This window comes from Crinia signifera, chromosome 6 (assembly GCF_055691185.1).
Source record: "Crinia signifera chromosome 6, ASM5569118v1, whole genome shotgun sequence".
Classification (NCBI taxonomy): Eukaryota; Metazoa; Chordata; class Amphibia; order Anura; family Myobatrachidae; genus Crinia; species Crinia signifera.
The window spans coordinates 267,095,204-267,114,437 of NC_139222.1; the positions used below are offsets into that span (position 1 = coordinate 267,095,204).

The 19,234-nt window shown below is 47.9% G+C and overlaps 1 protein-coding gene across 1 annotated transcript in view; it reads left to right on the forward strand.

Moving 5' to 3' along the window:
* Positions 1–43: 43 nt before the first annotated feature.
* Positions 44–19,234, forward strand: part of MMP21 (matrix metallopeptidase 21) — a 31,678-nt gene continuing 12,487 nt past the window's right edge. The window contains exons 1-4 of the mRNA XM_083145625.1: positions 44–199; positions 3,831–4,467; positions 11,109–11,248; positions 12,880–13,021. Coding sequence (XP_083001751.1) covers positions 44–199; positions 3,831–4,467; positions 11,109–11,248; positions 12,880–13,021 — 1,075 coding nt within the window. The remainder of the gene's footprint in view (positions 200–3,830; positions 4,468–11,108; positions 11,249–12,879; positions 13,022–19,234) is intronic.

Genomic DNA, 19,234 nt, shown 5'->3' on the forward strand with positions numbered 1-19,234 from the left:
ATACATCCACACTTCCAGGCAGCCGGACACACGCGACACAGACATGCAGGCTGGCACTCTCTTAGCCCTGTGCTGCCATTGCCTGGTTCTGTACAAGCTATGCCGTTCTGAGAGGCTTTTCCACCGCCGTGATCACTCCGATACCCAGCCGTCCAATCTTCAGCAGGCCGAGCTGGTCACAGACTTCCTCTCAGCACAGGTAGGTGGCGCTGATGCAGTTCCGTCACCTTGTTCTGCGGACATGTCGCCTACGCCAACAACAAAAAAAAGTTCTCTTTTGAAACCTGCACAAGGTACCTGATTCAGAGATGTGCAGAAAATGGATGGTTTGTGTACACTTCCAATGGTTATAGAGCTGCCCGTGTGCAGATCAGTGGAGGCGATGGCAGTCGGGACAGTCCTGTAATTAAGGCCGGTTCCGGAGGGGTGGTGTTCCCGGGCTATACAATGTCCGTGAATAGGTAGGATTGGAAGGGTTAGGCCCACAATGGGAAGATCGACAGTAAAAAGGTTGATGTCGAGTTTTTCACTTTACCTTTTGTGCCGACATGTGCCGACGGGCGGTATTTTTACCCTATCATCCACTACAGTGTGATGAGAGAATAAAATCGTGCTCGCATTGCGAACATAGCAAGCGATGCGATGGGATGTGGTACATTTTAAAACTCATACTGACCTTTTGACCCCATTGTCGACCTAATGATTGTGTCGACCTTATAACACCTATTTTATGACCTTCTGTGGTCGACCCAATGACCCATACTCTATGTGACATAGAGGGAAACTTATAAAGTAATGTAAATGTGTACAAGTAGAGGAATTTCACATGGCAGCCAATCAGCTTCTAGCGATCCTGTTACAGAAGAAGGAGCGGGATAGTGCGGTGGCGATAAATCTTTTATAATCTGAGGAAAAAAAGAGGAAAATGATGTAGGAATACTTATCCTCTGAAGGTCTGTATTCCTACAATGTATCTTTTTCGGGACTGTCTTCTCAGATTCTTCAGATCTCCCGAGGAGGAGGGTGCATGAAAAGAATAACAAATGTTGGTTTCAATGACATTCAATTTTTGATAAAATATATGTCAATACTATTCCACATGTGGGTGTCACAATGGTTACACATACCTCACTTACCAAAACAGTAAGCAAGTGAAATCATATCTAGGTTTCTTTTTGTCAGGCTTTCGTATTGACCGTTCCTACACCAACTTATCGAGCTAGGTGGTTATAGATGCATCAAGGTTTCTTTTATAAAAGCGGTGGTGTACCAGTACTCACTGTAGTTCCTGTGGTGCTGCTCCTATAAAGGTTTCTTTTACTCTCGTAGTGGATAATTAGTGGTACATGCAAGTTTTAAAATAAGTGATTGAGTGATAAAAAGAAGGGTCACAGCAATCCCCCCGTGGGGGGTGGTTGGTTGGTGGGCCCGATGTATCTGGCCATGTTTCAGAGCAACCTTACATATGCGTGCATGTTCCACATCATTCGATGGTCGCTAACCATCGAATAATGTGGGAGGGTCCCAGTGGCATGCGGATGGATGTTTATGTAAAACGTCCATTTGCAGCCTGTGAGAACATACGTGCCTTGCGAATGGTGGGCCGGCGTACCACCATTGGCAAGGTGGGATCGGGTTCACTCGCAAGGATGCAAATTTGCATCCGAGCGAATGAACCAGAATAACCCCCATTGTATAGTTGGGCAGCTTTGTCTAAGTGACGCGCCATAGTCATTCCTTACCCACTTTTTTCCCCATTTTATAGAATGTATTTGATAAATGTTATCTTTAAAGACGATTGGTTGCTATGGGAAACTTCTCAACTTTCCCACTTCTACAATCTTTGCACAAATTGATGCGGAAAAAAACCCAACACATTTAGTTTTTACTATGGGCCAGATGTACTAAGCTTGAAAAGTGATAAAATGGAGAGTGCTAAACAGCCAGCCAATCAGCTCCTGCCTGACATGTCACAGACTGTGTTTGAAAAAAATGTCAGACAGGAGCTGATTGGTTGTTTATCACTCTCCAAGCTTCGTGCATCTGGCCCAGTGTCTGGTATGGCTGTTACTTTAGCTCTCCATTTTATCACTCTCCAAGGCTTAGTACATAGGGGATATGGTCATTTGGTCTACAGCATGTTGGCCGACGCCATTAGGTCGACATGGTTCTAGGTGGACACGGGTCAAGGTCGACAGGTCATTAGGTCGACACAAGCATTAAGTCGATATGGTCTAGGTCGACAGTCAAAATGTCGACATGTGGGTTTTCACTGTTTTATGAGCCGACATGTGCCGACAGGCGATATTTCATGCCCTGCCATCCACTAGGGAGTGGTGGGAGAATAAAATAGTGCCCGAAGCATTGCGAGCGCACTTCACACTGTGTCCATGTCGACTGTGTTGACATTCGGGTAAAAAAAAACAGTGAAAAACCCATGTCGACCTTTTGGTATACAAAGGCGGTGTGGTGCCTATGGGGCTATTCAGACCTGATCGCTGCTGTGTGAGTACACATGGCACTTGATTACATGGCAGGCGTACAGATAGTAGCCAGCATGCGTGAGGCTAAACCACAGCACCATCAGCGATGACTCTATGAGCAATCCCTCGCAAGTTCACTGCGCTGATGGGTGGTACCCGTCCGTTTTCTGGGAGCGCCATGATAAATCAGGTCTTAACCAGGCCCTATAATCCCTAGAGCTATCACCCAGACTGAGACTGAGGCCCACCACAGTTATGCAGTAATATGGGCCCATGTGTAGGGGTGTGGCCAGTCTCCAGAGGGGGTGTGGCCAGCCACCACAGAGGTTTGGCTAACCATTAGAGCAGCCATGTCCAAACTATGGCCCTCCAGCTATTGTGAAACTACGAGTCCCATCATGCCTTGCCACAGTTTTGCTATTAGGGAATGCTAAAACTATGGCAAGGCATGCTGGGATGTGTAGTTTCACAACAGCTGGAAGGCCACAGTTTGGACATGCCTGCATTAGAGAATGCATGGTCTGTTCCCCTTGATAACTATTTAGTAAATACCATATATCCCAAATTTTGCAGGACAATCCCCTTTTTTTGTGACGGTCCCGTGGCAGGGGTTGGGGTGGGGGGCAGTTGGGAGTCCCCCCTGTCACCTGCTGCTCTGCTTAGCCGAGTAGTGGCGAATAGATGCGTTACGCAGGCACACAGAATCTAATCCCGCAGACAGAGGGCCTGGGGGCATGGCCAGCAGCTCTCAGAGCCGCTGGCCATGCCCCCACAGCAGCAAAATGGGGAGTGACGTAATTTGTAGATCACACTCCCTTGCCCCGCTAGGCCATTCCTCCACTTTTCAAACGCAAAGGGGCGGGACCTCATGGAATGCCACAACTGCAAGCCACGCCCCCACATTTTCGGTCATCTCAGCCCTTCTCCGTCTAGTCCCCCACAGTGATAAACTGGTCGTTTATCACTCTCTACTTTATCACTTTTTTAAGCTTAGCCCAGTATATGATACTATGGATACTCAAATTAAAAGATTCAACCTAAAAACTTTTTAGTTTTTTTTTTATGTTATTTGTTTTGTCTATAATCTGTGTATACATTTTTATTGCATTGTTATTATGTCATTATTATTTATTATTACTATTGCGTGGTTATTATATTGTTGTTGTTGTTATTATTTTTATTATTATTATTATTATGTTGTTTATTTCTTTGTTGGTATTATTATTATGACTGTTGAGTGATTATGTTGTTGTTATTATTATGTTGTTTATTTTGTTGTTATTATGTTGTTGTTGGTATGATGATGATGATGTTGTTAATAATAATTAATGAATGTATTTTTGATAGCAATATTTAGCAAAGTATGGCTGGACAGAACCGGTAGTTTGGGATGAATTTGACAAAAGCGAGAAGGAGCAACCCAAAGACATGAGCCTGATGCAGGAGGCGATAACAGAGACAGGGAAAGGGTCAGCTGAACCAACAAAAAGTCCCTTATTTATTGAAGCACTTAAAAAATTCCAGGTGCTCAATAACTTGCCAGCCACCGGAAGACTAGACGATGCCAGCATTAACGCCATGAACAAGCCCAGGTGCGGGGTACCAGATAACCAGTTACCCAGTCGCAGCAAGCCCACCACACCCGAGGTGGCAAATAATACCAGCGCTTCCAAGAACACCACAAACCAAGATGAAGGTGCCCCCAAAATCCGTAAGAGGAGGTTCTTGGACTTGCTGATGAACTCGGACAAAAACAGGAAAGAGCAGGAGGCCTATCGGAACGCCGGCAGCAGAGTGTTCAGCAAAACACTGCTGAAATGGCGAATGATCGGAGAAGGATACAGCAGCCAGCTGTCCATCAATGAGCAACGATACGTGTTCCGGCTAGCCTTTCGCATGTGGAGCGAGGTCATGCCCTTGGACTTCGAGGAAGATAATACTTCTCCTCTGTCGCACATTGATATAAAGCTCGGATTTGGACGAGGTATGTACACGTTCCGTTACCTTCTCGGGAATACGTTTTTTTCCAGACACAAAATATTATAGGACATATACCTGTGGCCATCAAGTTACTGGATGTTCTTTAGACTAGGGACGACCATCGGAACTCAATGGTTGACAACCATCAATGCTCCTGACTAGCAGGGCCGATTGAGCCGCACAGAATTCTGGGCAGTGGCTGGGAGGCGGCTTAACAGGTGCATAATGTTATTCTGTGTGAGTTAGAGGAGTGTTGTGGGCGTGTCACAGAGGTGGTTATAAACTCAGATGCTTAGGGGGAGAGGTACTAAGCCTTGGTCGTTTTTTTCTAATGTCCTGTAACATGGCAGTTAGGAGCTGACTGTCTGGTTCTTTATCACTATCCAATGATTAGTACATACAATCCTAACACGTGGAGGACTCCTATCATTCTGTGCAAAACAAGTTTCAAATAAGGTGCAAGACAGCAGCAGGCCTATTGCATTGGGAGACTGTTACCATAAGTGACCTGGCGCACATAGGGCCTTACTCTGAGTTTTGCGCAGGTGTTGTGTTGCACACAGATTTGCAGAGGTTGCGGTGTTGGATCCCAGCTTGCATCTTTGGTCGACAACTCCTGCATGTTCCTACAGTTGGGAAGTAAGGGGAGCATGGGAGTCACGGGCGAAGGGTGGAACCTGTCTCCAGTACTGACGGGATGACTAGCAGGAGTAGAGCCTTTGGAAGAGATGACCAGCTGTGAGCAATAGGCAGTACGGATGGTGTAATGGTTAGCATTACTGCCTCACAGCACTGAGGTCATGGGTTCTATTCCCACAATGGCTCTAACTGTGCGGAGTTTGTATATTCTCCCCGTGCTTGCGTGGGTTTTCTCCTGGAACTCCGGTTTCCTCCCACAATCCAAAAATATACTAATTGGCTCCCAGCAAAATTAACCCCAAAATGTCTTTGTGTGCGTGTACATGTGGTAGGGAATATAGATTGTAAACTCCACTGGGGCAGGGATTGATGTGAATGTTCAAAATACTCTCTGTAAAGCGCTGCGGAATATGTGTGCGCTATATAAGAAACTGTAAATAAATAAATAGGAATTCTGGGCAACATGGCAACTAAGTAGGTGATGTCTGTCATCGAAGTGCTAGAGAAGAGGGCAGGGAGAACAGGAGGGCCCTGCTCCTAGGAGCTTACAATCTAGGGGATACTAACAGATGGCATGGGGTGATCATAGCTTCACTGACGGAATTTCAACCTACCACACCAGAAAAGGGTGTGGTTTTATGTGAAGGGGCGTGTCCTAATACTGCAACCAACTTTTTTGTCATTTTGTAGGTATGTCCAGTACTCTCTGAGCATCTGGGCAGCTTCCGACGCCTCACCCTGCACTGCCAGATTGTGGGCGGGATGTACTAAGGGGAAAATGCCGTAAAACCCATGTTTTTAGGGGTTTTACTGCGTCTTTGCTGGCCAGGGTATCGCCACCCAAAGGAAGCCTATGGGCTTCTTATCGCCGCCCACCGCAGACGCCGACTGTACTCGGAGTCCCATCCTCTGTCAAACTCCTTGTCATGTCACAGCCAGAGGTCCTTCCAGCTGCAGGGGGGGAGGAGGAGGCGCCAGAGACAGCTGCTGAAGCTCAGTCACCGCATTGCGATGCTAGTCATATAAATTAGTACATATGCGATCGCATCGCTGCGGCGGTGCGGCGAGTGGCGACGATGTATTTTATTACATCCCACCCTCAATGATCACTTGCTGCTTTGCAGAGCCGTGGTGATCATGGGCTCCTCCAACTGCCCCCCTCCCCACCCATGGGATACTGCGGCCCTTCCACCCGCGGGTGGGACCTAGGGACAGTGTCCTATTATTGGGACTTCCCTGCTGTAATCGGGTCAGTTGGGAGGTAAGTTGCGTTTTGCTGGTTAGAGAACATTTTAGTGGACAAAGTTATGATGCTTCAGTAAATTTAACCCATGAACCTCCCTGATTACCTGACTTCCTGCCAACAAGTTCTGTGTGCAGAGTAAATAACCGTTCACCTCCCCAATGGGAAACATCACTATATCCATTTGTCATAATTAGTGTTTCATAGTCTCATAAACCATTTGTTCCCCTTATATCCTAGGCTAGATATGACTGATACTCTGCAGAAGCCTATGTGCCTACACACTGCGTAGGTATACATCTACCAATAGCTGTGATTTGCTGTGGATATAATGAAGATAAGGCAGTGTAGACTGTGGGACTGTGACCAAGTTGTCAGTGGGGAGCAGTTTGTACCCGTGTAACATTATTATTAATGAGTGAGGCGCAGGTGTATTCTGCCTCTTCATAGCGTTCCATTACGGAGAACTCTCAGAGTGACTCATGTGCCACCAGCAGTCTGTGCGCCCTTACACAAATCACACCTTGAATTGGGACATTTATTAAATCCGGCGACCGAGAAAACGTTGCTGTAACCAAAAGAAACAGATCTTTCTTATTTTCTATGCCAGTAATGGGTAACATGTGGCCCCCAGGGAATTAGTCAGTGGCCCCCAAATCATTCCTGCTTTACGGATCATCAATCCTTATATCTGCTTTATGCCTGGATGGCCCCAGCACTTATTTATCATTAAGTCCCACTCTCCATCCCACGTCTGACGTATAAGTGAGTGTGCTGGCTGGGGAATGTTATAGGGCAAGTTGGTGGCATGAGTGGAGCTTTGTGGTTAGTGGGGTCCCACGGGGCAGAAAGATGAGTTTTTGGGTGAGTGGACATAGGCAGAGATGTATCAAGCCTTGTGGAGAGATAAAGTAGAGGAGTTACCCAAATCAACCAATCAGCTTCTGCCATTTATTTAGCACAGTCTATGAAATGACAGTCTGAAGCTGATTGGCTAGCACTCAGATGCTGGATGGTTATTTGAAATGTCAGGCGTGTGATAGGAGTATTGATGGCTATAGGATCCTTGGTGTACAGTACTGGTTTACATTCTCAGGGCTAGATGTATTCAATTCAAAAAGTGCTAAAATGGAGAGTGCTAAAGAACCGTCCAATCAGCTCCTAACTGTCATTTTTCAAAACCAGCTTGTAACATGGCAGGTTGGAACTGATTGACTGGTTCTTTATCACTCTCCATTTGATCACTTTTTGAAACTTGATACATCTGGCCCTCAGAACGAGCCCCACAGCCTCAGCCGGGTCCAACCCTACTTATAGAAGCGCGCTGTAATCTCAGTCTCTGCATTCTCTCCAGTATTGCCAGTTGACGGGAACGCGCTGTAATCTCAGTCTCTGCATTCTCTCCAGTATTACCAGCTGATGGGAACGCGCTGTATATACAAGTGCGGTCCGCTGCTTTTTAAGCCATTAACATATTTATTTTAATGTATAGTATCTTCAGTCTTATCCAGGGGTTAAAGTGGGCCGGAACGCGCCGGAACTGAGTTCCGGCAGTTCCAATTGAAGCCGGAACTCAGTTCCGCCTCCTTCAGCCAGCCTGCTGCTGCTGCCTCCCGCCGAGAATCCTGTATCTGGATCTCTCAATGCGGGGACGGGGGGACGCGCTGATGCGCCGATGCGGGTGCTGCCGTGAGACTGTCTATGTGCCCCGCTCGGCGCTCACAGTCACAGCCGTCTGTCACAATAGAGACTCTATTGAGTGACAGGCGGCTGTGACTATGAGCACCGAGCGGTACACAGCGCCGGGCGGGGACTGGCCTGACTGCCTGGTAGTGCCTCCCCCTCCTGCTGTTGGGATTGGCCACCCAGGGGTTAGAGGAGGGACCCGGTTTATTCACAGGCTGTCACTCAGACAGATTGGCAGCAAGCTAGTGCGGACGCTGCGCAGCTCACCTCTCGCTGCCTCCGCCGGACACTAATTCCAGTACCCCCCGCCGGGAGCCCAGCCAGGAGTCGGACAACAACTATTACCCTGAGTGAGTCTGTGCTTCTGTGGCCTGAGGGGATGGTGGGGGGGGGGGAGGGGGGGGGTGGTTAGCAGGGGTATTCTTCCACGGTCGGGTTTTGGCGGGCCTTTTCTCTGGCGCCATTTTCTATCTTACTGCGCACTCAGTCTGCTTCTCCTCCACCTACTTCTCCAGAGTCCAGCCTCAGGCTCTGTGACCATAACCTACCTACCTAACCTGCACACTGCTGCCTCAATCTGGTGTATCTATTTTGTTGGTGAGTTAGTGTACTCACTACTGACTGCACTGCAGCTGTTATCTCAGTGATGTGGGGCCTGGGGAGCAGCAGTATGTTGTATAATGTTGTGTCATTGATGCCTGGGGCTGGGCTGGGGGACTAGTCTAAAACCTTTCATTTGTCCAATATTTTGGGGCATACTGTATTTCTGATGCTGGCTGGGATTGAGATTACATAGATGGGGCTGGAAGTAGTGTATATCACTGAGACCAGGAAGGGGGTGGGTGGGTGGTAGCTCAGGTTGGTTGCTGAGGGGGATGGTGGGGTAGTGTATGTTACTAGGGCTGAGGAGGGGTAGGGTGGGTCATGCTGTACCTCACTGTGGGGGGGGGGGGGGGGGGGTGTTTCGTGTATATGATACAGATGGAGTCTGCCTCATTTATCCCAGGCGCCCGCCAGATCCTTTCAGTGGCACTGTCTGGGATAGATCGGTGAGAGTGGTGCTGTATGTACTGAATGTATGAGGGTGGTGGTGTAAGTATAAATGTATGCATGTATGAGGGAGGCGGTGTATAAATGTATGCATGTATGAGGGTGGTGGTGTATAAATGTATGGATCTGCATGATGTTGGCTCTTCGGCATCCCTGAACATATTTCTCTTTGTGTCTGACTGGTTCTGCCATGTGTGCTGTATAATTCCACTGGCGCCGCCATGTGTGCCGTATCAGTCCAGGGGTGCCGCCATGTGTGCCTTATCAGTCCAGGGGTGCTGCCATGTGTGCCTTATCAGTCCAGGGGTGCCGCCATGTGTGCCTTATCAGTCCAGGGGTGCCGCCACGTGTGCCTTATCAGTCCAGGGGTGCCGCCACGTGTGCCTTATCAGTCCAGGGGTGCCGCCATGTGTGCCTTATCAGTCCAGGGGTGCCGCCACGTGTGCCTTATCAGTCCAGGGGTGCCGCCACGTGTGCCTTATCAGTCCAGGGGTGCCGCCACGTGTGCCTTATCAGTCCAGGGGTGCCGCCATGTGTGCCTTATCAGTCCAGGGGTGCCGCCACGTATGCCTTATCAGTCCAGGGGTGCCGCCACGTGTGCCTTATCAGTCCAGGGCATCTGGCTTTTTTTTGTTTTTTTTGTTATTAAAATCATTTATTAGATTTTTTTTCTTACTGCAAGTTTGCTGTTAAGTGTGCCATATCTAGTGTTCATTCTAGCACCCGCCATATTTGAAAACCCATGCAGTTCCTTTTACCTGCCTGGGGTGTTGCTGTTTGCAGTAGTGCTTCTAGCACAGTGTGGTCTGTATATCAGTGATATGCAAACCACTCCTGTGCTAGAAACACCACAGCAGACAGCGACACCCCAGACAGGTAAGAGGAACTGCATGGGTTTTCAACTATGGCGGGTGCTAGAATGAACACCACATATCATTTAAGGGGTGCTGCCATGTGTGCTGTACAATTTCATGGGTGTTGCAAGGTGTACTATATCATTTCAGTGGTGCTGCTAGGTGTGCTATATAATTCCAGGGGTGCTCCATGTATGCCGTATCAGTCCAGGGGCACCGCCATGTGTGCCGTATCGGTCAAGGGGAGCTAGCTTTTCTTTTTTTTTCAATTTAAAGAAAAATATTTTTTTTCTTACTGCAAGGGTGCTGTATAGTGTGCCAAATCATTCAAGGGGTGCTTCCCCACGCATGCGCAGAGGATTGGGACGGGATGCGCACAGGTCTTGGGAACATCGATAGTCGTTGGCTACCCCATATCTCGCTCTCTCTGTTGTCTCTGTGAGCTGCAAATACCACAGCTTACTGAGCACCTGATAAACTGCCCTGAACACATACCCTCACATGCATCCACTAGCAGGGGAAATTATTTAATGATCATGGACGATTAAATGATTTCTCCTGCCTTTGCATATAGAAGTCAGGGCCTGCGTTCCCATGGGAATGCCTAGAGTTTTCATGGGGACGCCCATAAAACGCAGGGCATTCCCATAGGTGAGCCCTGTTCCCGCTGTCCTGTTTGGCCCTCCGTCCTTGAAGCTAACAGCAAACATCGGAAACGCACCAAATTTACCTCATTCTGAGTGAAACTTAATTAAGCTCTTGGTGTGTTTTAAATGGGTGATGTGTATATTATTTATTTGTGGGTGACTGCTAGTGTTTTAAAAGCTATATTGGGTGTGTAATACCTATGCATACCCACACAAAGGGTAAGCTGTATTGAAGTCCGAGTTTTGTGGTAGTGTGGGATCCTCATACTGCGTGGATATAATTTAAAGTCCAACAGCAAATGGGTAAACAATGAATATACTTAAAGGGGTGGAGTTATGGGTGTGGCTTCAGTCAGGTGGGAGGTGCTAGGGGTGTGGCCCACAAGGGTGGGTGTAGAGGGGTGAGTTCCACCACCTCCCTTGGACCACTTTAAGCACTGGTCTTATTACATGTAGACTTGTCTGAACATGCCTGAACATGTGTTTATCCAGTACATGTAATGTTTATATCATTGTTTATCTCCAGGTCGCCACTTAGGGTGTACCCGTGCGTTTGACGGCTTGGGGAAGGAGTTTGCACACGCCTGGTTTCTCGGGGACATACATTTTGATGATGACGAACATTTCACAGCCCCCAGCAGTGACAACGGGATCAGTCTTTTGAAAGTAAGTGATTTCCCGCGTAAACCATTATCATGTAAAAATAGGGAAACGACTGGCAAATGTGTCAACCACAATAGGACCACGGTTGTACCCCAACATTTGTGGGCAGCGATGTGCTTTCGTGTCCCTAAATGTGTGGTGGCGTGGCACGGTTGCATCATTGTAGTCCCAAAATCACTATACTATGCTATGCTGAAATTACAGGTATTGTAAAGTTGTGCCATGGTACGTGATTCAGCACGAATCTCGTCATTGGATGCCCAGACTCTTGGAAAGTGTAAAGTGCTGGGCAACCCTGGGCAGCTTCCAGGAGACTTGACTCTTCTTTCAGGCATCCTGGATAGGTTGGCCAATCTCGGGATCGGCGGGATCCTGGGATTTGGCCCCAAAAAAACCCTGGATTTCAATCCAAATGCCCGGCCTGCGGCTCTGTGCAGTGTGATGGTCAGAGATCACTCTGCGCAGGCCAAACAATTGCTCTGCCCGCCCACAGTCGCACTGTACATTGCTTCCCGGCCAGGCACCAGCCGCCCGCATGTCACCTCAACGCGCCTTCAGCATCAACTCTCCCTGGCCTGGCTCTCAGACACCCCGCCTGCCTCACAGCCGCCCGTCGGCACCGCTCCCATCCCCACCCGGCCATGAAGGTAAATATGAGGGGCGGCTTGGGCAATTTTTTATTAGAAAAGCCAATCCCAGGATCCCGGGATTGAGCATTTTTCAATCCCGAATTTAATCCGGCACCCAACCCATTAGGGGCGATATCTGCAGGCAGCAAAAATTGTTGAGCCTGCGACTATATATTATTCGGATTCATTTGCAGCTCTTGGATCTTGCAGATGCATGTAGGGGGGTCTATCTCCTACATGCATGGCCGGTGCAAGGTGCCGGAGCACACAAGGTGGAGGGGGGGGGGGTGGAGGGAGTGGCTCGGTGCTCACTTGCTCCACGGGGTTTGTGCGTGTGTGTGATGCAGCCACCGCTGTGTCTCTCCGTGGGGGAGGGGGTGTTGGGCGGCAAGTGATACGGCGCGGGCCACCGCGTCGCTCCACGGGGGGTGGTGGGTGATGCAGAGAGGGCCGCTGAGTCACTGCACGGGGGTTGCTGCTGATGTGGCGGCCGCCAAGTCACTTCAAGGGGGAGGGAGAGTTGCTGCCGCTGACTGTGCCGCTCACCTACATCCAGGGAGGGGGACCTGCTGCCAACTGCCGCCCTCCACTGGCCGATGCCCCAAGCAAATGCCTAAAGCTGCCTAGTGGTAGCGCCGGCCCTACCTACAGGCACCCTTTGCTGCATTTGAAGGGGAAGTGTTACTTTGATGAATGCACATTAGCTGCGTCTAACATTGTCATAGCGGGCGACTCAGTCAGACCCACCTTCTGTTCTCCATAACTTACATCTCCTGTCAGCCAGGCTTGTTTTTACTGTACGATATTGAAACTAATATTATATTTGAAATAGCCAATGTTTAATCAAATGTATTTATTACTTGCGCAAAAACATGAGATAAAAAAGGATTTAAAGTTATCTGAATTCACAGCTGTGACCCCTTTGCTTTCAACAATAACCTAATAACGCCAGCCAAACTTATACACAGTGACTCAACTGTTTGTCGCTCTCTTCCCAATTCATAGGTTGCAGTTCACGAAATTGGCCACGTTCTCGGACTGTCTCACATTCACCGGGCTGGATCAATAATGCAACCCAATTACATCCCCCGGGAGTCAGGGTTTGAACTGGACTGGTCTGATCGCAAAGAAATACAGAACCTATATGGTAGGGAGATCTATATCTATGATGGGAGGCTATTCCACTTATCTACTACTCTTTCTGGGAAGTAATTCTTCCTCACATTTCCCCTGAATCTTCCTCCCTCTAGTGTCAGTGCATGTCTAGTGTTCTGCTGCTCCTCTTCCTGTGAAAAATGTCTCCCACCTGTATCTGTTTAAAACCCTTGATATATTTGAAAGTTTCTATCATGTCCCCCTTTCCCTTCTCTGCTCTAAAGTATACATATTAAGATCTTTTAGTATTTCCTGGTACGTTTTGTGATGTAGGCCATGCACCATTTTAGTTGTCCTTCTTTGCAGTCTCTAATGTATTTATATCCTTCTGGAGATATGGCCTCCAGAACTGAACACAATATTTTATATGAGGTCGTACCAATGACCTATACAGTGGCATTATTACTTCTTTCTTTCTACTGCTGATACCTCTCCCTATGCAACCAAGCATCTGACTTGCCTTCTTCATTGCTTTGTTACATTGCCTACTTGCCTTTAAGTCCCCTGAACTAGTGACACCTAGATCCCTCTCTTCCTCAGTAGTTTCCATTATAGTGCCATTTATACTATATTTAGTCTTTGGATTTTTGCAACCCAAGTGCATGATTTTGCATTTTTTGGCATTAAACTGTAGTTGCCATGCTCTTGACCATTCCTCTAATCTACCTAGATCATCAATCATTTGTTTTACCCCTCCTGGTGTGTCTACCCTGCTGCATACCTTGGTGTCATCTGCAAAAAGGCACATTTTACCCTCAATTCCATTTGCAATATCACCAATAAAGATATTAAAAAGCACTGGTCCAAGTACAGATCCCTGGGGTACTCCACTTGTAACCTTTCCCTCCTTTGACTGTACTCCGTTTACTACAACTCTCTTTTCTGTCCTGAAACCATGCTCTTATCCATTCAACTATCTTAGAATCCAATCCCAAGCTTTCAAGTTTATTTAACTGTCTGTGATGTGGGACAGTGTCAAAAGCCTTACTAAAGTCTAGATAAGCTACATCCACAGCCCCTCCTTGATCTATTACTTTAGTCACCCAGTCAAAAAAGTAAATTAGATTTGTTTGACATGATCTTCCCCCAGTAAACCCATGCTGTTTTGGATCCTGTAAATTGCTGGTTTTGAGATATTCTAAAACTCTTTCTTTTAAGAGTGTTTCCATCAATTTCCCTACTACTGATGTAAGGCTCACTGGTCGATAGTTGCTTACCTCTTCCTTGCTTCCACTTTTGTGCAGTGGGACTACATTTGCTGTTTTCCAGTCCTCTGGGATTACTCCAGTAGCTAGTGACTGGTTGAATAATTCTGTTATTGGTTTTACCAGCTCCCCTTTAAGCTCTTTTAGTATCCTTGGATGTATCCCATCTGGCCCCATTGATTTATCCACTTTCAGTTTTGAGAGTTCTGTGAGGACTTTCTCCTCTGTAAATGGACTTGTTTCTCCCTCAGTTTTCTGACTATACTTGCAACTTAACTGTGGCCCCTTCGCCTCTCTTTCAGCAGTGAATACTGAGCAGAAATATGCACTAGCATCGCTGCGGTGGGGCAGCGAGAGGCGGCAATGTATTTTAATACATCCAGCCCACAGAGAGATAAAAATATGTTGTAATCTTACATTAGAGAGCACAGGACAAAATGGGACAACATCAGTCACAAGGCCAGATGTATCAATCGTCAAAAAGTGATAAAGTAGAGCGTGATAAACAGCCAGCCAATCAGCTCCTAGCTGTCATATTACAGGCTGGGTTTGAAATATGACAGGTAGGTGGGAGGGGCAGTGTGTCAAAGCAAACTACCCCAATAATACAAGATGGGAGTCCTATTGAAGATAGGATGTTGCTATGGGCAACCAAATAGAATCTACTTCTGATTATTTTGGCACCTTCTAGAAGAGAATAGATAGACTCTGATTAGTTGCTCATGGCAACATCTCATCCTCAGTAGAATTCCTATATTAGTAAATAAACCCCTAATAGTAAAACCCCATGTCAACCTTGCTCATGTCGACCTAAAGCTTGTGTCGGCCTAATGGCCTCTCGACCTAGACCCACGTTGACATTGACCCATGTCGACCTTGCTGCCTGTCGACCTAGTGGTGTCGACCTAGTTGTTGTAGACCTAACAACCCACACCCCATGATACACATTAGCACAGAGTGAAATGTGAGTGGTGATCAGATCTCGGAGGTCTTGTGTGGGCAGAACAGACGCGGAATAGCGTTTGTGTGCCGGAGATATGAACGTCTCAGCATCACATTAGCAGAGAGCCATAGAGCGAGCCCCTTACAACTTACTGAGTGCCGAATAGGACTCTGACAGTCTCGCAGCTGTAATTTTCCACAGGTGCCCAAACAAATGACCTCAGCAGACAGAGCTGAAGGAAGAGCACAACTCAGAGGTGTTCAGGAGCTGAGAAGTCCCCACTCTCCGTAACCACAATAAATTGCATTCCCATTAACATGACATGAACATACAGAAGAGCGTCTTTATCTGGATACAGAGAGATACAGGTTACAATTTACCTCTGATGAAGGTTGTGCTGGGCTCTGTACCGGCGGCTGGGTGCAGTTATACCATACTTGCCTACCTGACCCTCTCCATGCGGGAGAAAATGCTCTGTTCCTGGGCTTCCCTGGTAATGTATGATTGCCAGCACCTGTGGTGACACCTTTCTTATCAATTACCTGGCTCCCCAGGTAGGCAAGTATGAGTTATACCCAGAACATTGCTCTCTTCTAGATAACAATGTATGGAGTAGTAATACAGTATTCCGTGGGCCCGCTGCTGCTTTATACCCCTCCCCCCATTCACATGCAGTAATGATATCAGGCTTATTTGATAAAATGACTGCAATTAGCACAGAGGAGAGGAGGGGGCTCATGTTCAGGCTCTGTTGGGCCCTGTCATCTCTAGCGGTAAATCTGTGGCCCCAATTCATCCGCCCTCCACCCTCAACGAATCTCCTCATTTACATGCGAGGGGGTGTGTCATGAAGACACATCCCCTCGCATGTCTCCGCTGCAGGAGAAATCGTTTGATGGTCACAACCATCGATTATTTTCTCCTGGCTTCGCAAATAGTATATAGAACTGACTTCTATTTGCGAGCAACGGGACGAAGACGGGGCGGGCGACTGGCTGACATCCTGTGGCATCAGCTCCCCGCCCCTGGCACACCACGTCCCTCCCACGCATCAATGGGAACGCCTAACGTTTTCATGGGGATGGCCATAAAAAGATGGGCGCTCTCACGGGCGACCCCCTCCCGCGCCGCCGTCTGCGAACGGCTCAGCAACTATGCAAGTCACCAAAGCAATTTGCAAAGGGGAGCTGCACATGCGTATAATATACCATGCACAGAGCCCCAAACACCTCACGAATCACCAGAAAATGGTAGCAGCGGCCATTTTCCCAGTGATATTTGCTGCTATGCTGGACCTACAGAGAGGGAGCATACCTACATGGGAGCACTGCACAACTTGCACCCATTATACAGACACCAGTGAATCAGCACCTTCAGCATGCCCTGGGCTGCAGTGCTGACCGTACGTACAATGAAGGGGGAAACTGCTTAGTACATATAGAAATACATGTTATCATGTATGTAATATTTGGCAGTTCCCCATGGATTGGGTGCACTGAGTGTATGTTTAGCCATGCAACACCTGGGGTTCTGCCCGGCTCCATATGGTCCTAAGCCCGCCCCCAGACTCCTGTGGCAGCGGCCAATAGGAGTAGCACCTTTGCAGAGCACTGAGTGCAGGTGCCCATACACGGTACAATTATTGTATACAATATTGCATCGTATCTCATGGCATTGCATAGGTTTTGCGATAAGATGAGATGAGATCTAGTACAAAAAGTATGTGCAGCACATCCTTTTTGTGCTGTGCGATGAGATGTGTGACGGGAGCGCGCATCTCATCACACCCAGGAATTGTACTGTGAATGGGCACCTTATGTCCACTTGGATAGTAAAGTATAAAAAAAATCTCTGGCCTTCCAGCTGTTGTGAAACTACACATCCCAGCATGCCTTGCAATAGTTTTAGCATTCCCAAATAGCAAACCTGTGGCAAGGCATGATGGGACTTGTAGTTTTACAACAGCTGGAGGGCCATAGTTTGGACATGTCTGGCCTAAGGTATATCAATATTTTTCATGTGTCGACATATGGCGTGTCGGCCAATATCGGTGGACGACCTATTGACCTTTTTATTGTCGAGCTGCCGAACACATCTCCCCTTCCATGGTAGAGGCCGTGACTTTTTAGTCCAGCCCGCCGCCAAGCCAATGTGACCCTGGTAGAGTGCCGGGCGGTTTCCCAAGTTTACCTGGCAGAGGTACAGGGGTCTGCCCCTGGCTCAGACTCCATCAGACTTGGGAAATCATGTCCTTAAAACAGAAAAACTTGTGTAACTTTTCTCTGGGAACAAGCACTTCTTGTGCCGCCTCTGTCTGCTGTGTCCTAAAAGTGACTGATAAGCGATTTTCCTCCAGGAACATGCTCCGTAATTGTGTGCTGCAGAGAGATCGCTGCACCTCACACCAGTAAATTAGGACGCTGTGTATCGCACAGGTGCTCACATCTAGGTGTGACATTTTTATTTGTAGCTCCCGGGAGGAATTAAATCTTTCCTGAATATCTTTTGACACAGAACAAGAATCCCGCTGCCCTGAGCCCAGTTCCCCCGAGGGCGCGCACTGAACCTCTGCATGGTAGATCTGTGTGAAATAGACAATTCTCTGTAGCAACTTTCCCAAGACAGCAGGAGGTGTCCCTTCAATAGGCATCACATTACCGTGTCACTGCCTGATTGGTAGTCATACTCGCTGACTTGCATTTATATTATTTCTCTCTGACTTCTATCTATGTGGCCTATTTAACATCGGGGGCTGCAAGTTGCTGATCAACTGTGCATACGTGACCTGAAATCCCACATTCACTTATGCCCGGTGAAGTGATAATGAGGCTGGTACTTTATCACTGGCCAATCAGCAACTAACTGGCATTTTTCAAACACAGCCTGTAACTTGATAATTAGGAGCTGATTAATAAAACCACTTTTACATCAAAATCCCGGATCCGACACGGTATTTGGAACACTGTTCCAATCTGGGTCGGATCCGGGATTTGCCCTGTTTACACTGCGGTGCCGGCCCAGAATATGCCCTGGCCAGCACTGTTTATACTACTGTTTATAACATCATCTCCAAGCACCGAGACCGTCGAACGATGCACCGATCGCCCCACTGGGGGCAAGCACAGCACCAAGGTAAATTGCTCCACACAGGCATCCATTCACCTCCTCCCTGGCTCCTCTGCTGCCTGCTTAGTACAGCAGACGGAGAGTTCGCCCCCCGCCCAATCTCCATACTGACCGCAGGATGCTATGGTCGGGAGGTTGGGCTCCCCCATTGGTGTAAACAGGTCCCGGGCCAGATGATCCGGGATACCCGTTTACACTGCCCCACCACCCAGGTGTTTTTTTTGCAGGTACCCCGTTTACATCGCAGCTGACCTGGGTCAATGAGGCAAAAACCTGGGTTTTTGCATCGATGTAAAAGCGGTATAAATCTGCCACTCATTGTGGTGGCAGTGTACAAGGGTGTATCTAGGGGTTCGAGTGCCCCTGATAAAGTAAGGAACTGTTCCACTCCATCCCCCCATATTTGTTAGAGGGGTGTGGATCTCTGGGTAAGGAGCATGGATGCACAACATTACAATTAGTTAAAATTATGCCATGCAGTAGTACCCTTATTATGCCCCACAGTAGAAGTGCCTGTTACAAATTACGCCACACTGTAGTAGTGTCCCTTAAACATGCCCACAGTAGCAGTGCCCATGGGCAGACAGGGGTAACATAGATGGGCTGTACAGAGAGCATGGAACAGAGAGTTAAAGCGAGTGTGGACTGTGTTTGGTTAAGAAGTGGGTCTTGAGAGCCTGTTGGAAGATTTTTTTTTAGAGAGGTGTAGAATCCAGAGAAAAGGAGCAGCACGTGAAAAGTCTTGTAGGTAGGAGTGGTATAGATATGTGCAAGGCCTGACTCACCTACTGCTTTGCTAAGCAGAGTAGTAGGTGACAGGAGGACTCCCTACCATGTGACAGTGCTGCCCACAAGTGGGAAAGCAGGACAGTCCCCCCCAAAAAATGGGACTGTCCCACGAAAATTAGGACAGTTGGGAGGTATGGTGCAT